Source organism: Mustela nigripes, unplaced genomic scaffold (genome assembly GCF_022355385.1).
Source record: "Mustela nigripes isolate SB6536 unplaced genomic scaffold, MUSNIG.SB6536 HiC_scaffold_2298, whole genome shotgun sequence".
Lineage (NCBI taxonomy): Eukaryota > Metazoa > Chordata > Mammalia > Carnivora > Mustelidae > Mustela > Mustela nigripes.
This window is the reverse complement of record NW_026741704.1, coordinates 2,182-4,854: the sequence shown is the minus strand read 5'-3', so window position 1 is coordinate 4,854 and position 2,673 is coordinate 2,182. Positions and strand designations below refer to the sequence as shown.

The window sequence follows — 2,673 nt, the reverse complement described above, 5'->3', positions numbered from 1 at the left end:
CGGAAGGACACCTTCTGGCCCCCGGCCTCGCAGCTGTACTCCCCGGCGTCCGCCTTCCCCGCCTGCTGCACCACCAGCCGCCTGCTGCAGCCCTTGGCCTCCACGTGCACGTTGGAGCTCGCACTCAGCTTCTTCCCGTCCTTGTACCACGTCACCTCCGTCTGGGCCTGGGCCACCTCACAGCTCAGGGTGGCGCTGGACCCCGCCTTGCAGAGCACCTCACTGCATGCTGGCTGCTCCTTGGCAAACACCACAGAGGGTTCTGGGGACAGAGAGAGATGCACATGATTGAAGATACCATGTGCCTTAGGAAGGCAGCACTAGGGGAAGAAGGACTACACTGGGAGGCAGAGGAACTGGAAACGTCTCTAGGCTCTGCATCCGCTGTGAGGTCCAGAAAAGCCCCATAGCCTTCTTGACACTAAGCAACACAATCTACCTACCCAATCCCATCAGCCCTGTGGGTGGGAGAACACACATTATATCACTGCTCCACGTGGGCTGTCCCGGGTGGGGACCATACATTCTATCACTGTTTCACGTGGGCTATCCCAGGTGGGTCCACACATTCTATCATTGATCCATGTAGGCTCTCCCAGGTGGGGACCTTGCATCCTAACACTGCTCCACAAGGGCTGTCCCAGGTGGGGACCACAAACTCTATCAGTGCTCTATGTGGGTAGTCCCAAATAGGGACCGCACATTCTCGACTGCTACATGTGGGCTGTCCCAGGTGGGGACCACACATTCTATCATTGCTCCAAGTGGGCTGTCCCATATGGTGACCATACATTCTATCACCGCTCCACAAGGACTGTCCCAAGTAGGGACCATACATTCTATCACTACTCAATGTGGGCTGTCCCACTGATGACCACATATTCTATCACTCCTCCACGGGCACTATCCCAGGTGGGACCACACATTCTAACACTGCTCCACATGGGCTGTCCCAGGTGGGACTACACATTCTATCACTGCTGCACGTGGGCTCTCTCAGGTGGGGACCACGCATCCTATCACTGCTTCATGGGGCTGTCCCAGCTGGTGACCATGCATTCTATCACTGCTCCACATGGGCTTTCCCAGTTGTGGACCAGTCATTCTATCACTGCTCCAGATGGGCTGTTCCACATGAGGACCACTCATTCTATCACTGTTCCACATGGGCTGTCCCAGATGAGGACCTCTCATTCTATCTCTGCTCCATGTGAGCTGTACCAGATGAGGATAATTCTACCACTTCTCCACTGGTCCCTTGTGGAGACCAGACACTATGTCACTGCCCCATGTTGGTCTTGCAGGTATGAATGTTGAAAGAGACTCCTGTTCACAGGAACCTGTGGACTCCTGCTATCTGCACACCTCAACCTTGCCAGAGGATGCAAAGTCTTCCCACAAAGTTTTCAGGGAGCCCCTTCCCTTTAGTGCACAGAGTTACTCAGGCTTCAGAGTTTCAAGTTCTGTCCTGACAACTGCTGGCAGTCTTGGTGGTATGTAGTTGTGCCTGTTGTGGATTTTGGGGGGTTTTTTGGTTTTTTTGTTTTTGTTTTGTTTTGGTTTGGTTTTTTTTTTTTTTTTTTTTTTTGCATATTCTCATGACTCACACAGTGGAGCAACTTCTCTAGTCTTTCCTGTCATTACTGCTTGCTCTTAGGTAATGTCAGTGTCATGTATTTGTCCAATGGCCAATAGCCCTGCCTGTCTTTCTCACATTTATTTTTAGGAGCTCTATTTGAATGACAGGTGTCTCTCTTCCACATGTGTGTGGCTTGTCTTTTTACTCTTTTCTGGTGTCTTCTAATGGATCAAAGATTTTCATTTCTTTGTGGGCAATCCTGTCATTCCTGTCCCAAGGTGGCTAGTGCATTTCTGTTGTGTCAGAATTCCCTTATTAGACTGTAATCTAATCCTCATCTCAGAGGATTCCTCCTCATCTCAGAGGGTCATTGTGCCACCTGTCGCCCTGGGGTCTCCAACTCATTTAGGATTGGATTTGTGTGCACTGTGAATTACCTGACAACTTTTTTTCCCATATGGTTTAATGGCAAAAAATTATTTTTCTTATTGCAAAGACCAGACATGCTGTCAAAAAAGAAAAAGTGCAGATGAGGCAGGAGTTCGTATATGGATGGGTCTGTTTCTTTCTTTCTTTCTTTAAGATTTTATTTATTTATTTGAGAGAAGACAGTGAGAGAGAGCATGAGAGGCGAGAAGGTCAGAGGGAGAAGCAGACTCCCCATGGAGCTGGGAGCCCGATGTGGGACTCGATCCCGGGACTCCGGGACCGTGACCTGAGCCGAAGGCAGTTGCTTAACCAACTGAGCCACTCAGGCGCCCGGATGGGTCTGTTTCTGAGCTCTTTATTCTGTTCTTTTTATCTGATAACTGTCCAATCTTTGCGATCTGGCTGTCTACGTCACTGTAGCTTTATAGTAATGCTATGGCAGGTATTTGTAGTGCAAATACTCACACTGAAACTACTTATCAATTTTCGCCACCCTCCACCATCCTCCCAAAGAAAATCTGCTTGGATTTGAATTATCAATGAACATCTCAGATTGTTCCATGGATTCCTATCCATTTACTTAGACCTTCTTTATTTTCTCTCAAAAATGTTCGATAATTTTCCCTCACAAAGTTACTAAGCACGTTTTATTAGATTTGGAATTA

General features: G+C 48.6%; 1 protein-coding gene across 1 annotated transcript; it reads right to left on the bottom strand.

The window, feature by feature from the left end:
• Nucleotides 1-5: 5 nt before the first annotated feature.
• LOC132008941 (obscurin-like) lies at nt 6-262 on the bottom strand (the record flags this gene model as incomplete). The annotated part of the gene is made up of 1 exon (XM_059387410.1): nt 6-262. A coding segment is annotated over one exon (257 nt), but the record flags the coding sequence as incomplete, so codon positions are not given.
• Between the last annotated feature and the right edge of the window lie 2,411 nt (nt 263-2,673).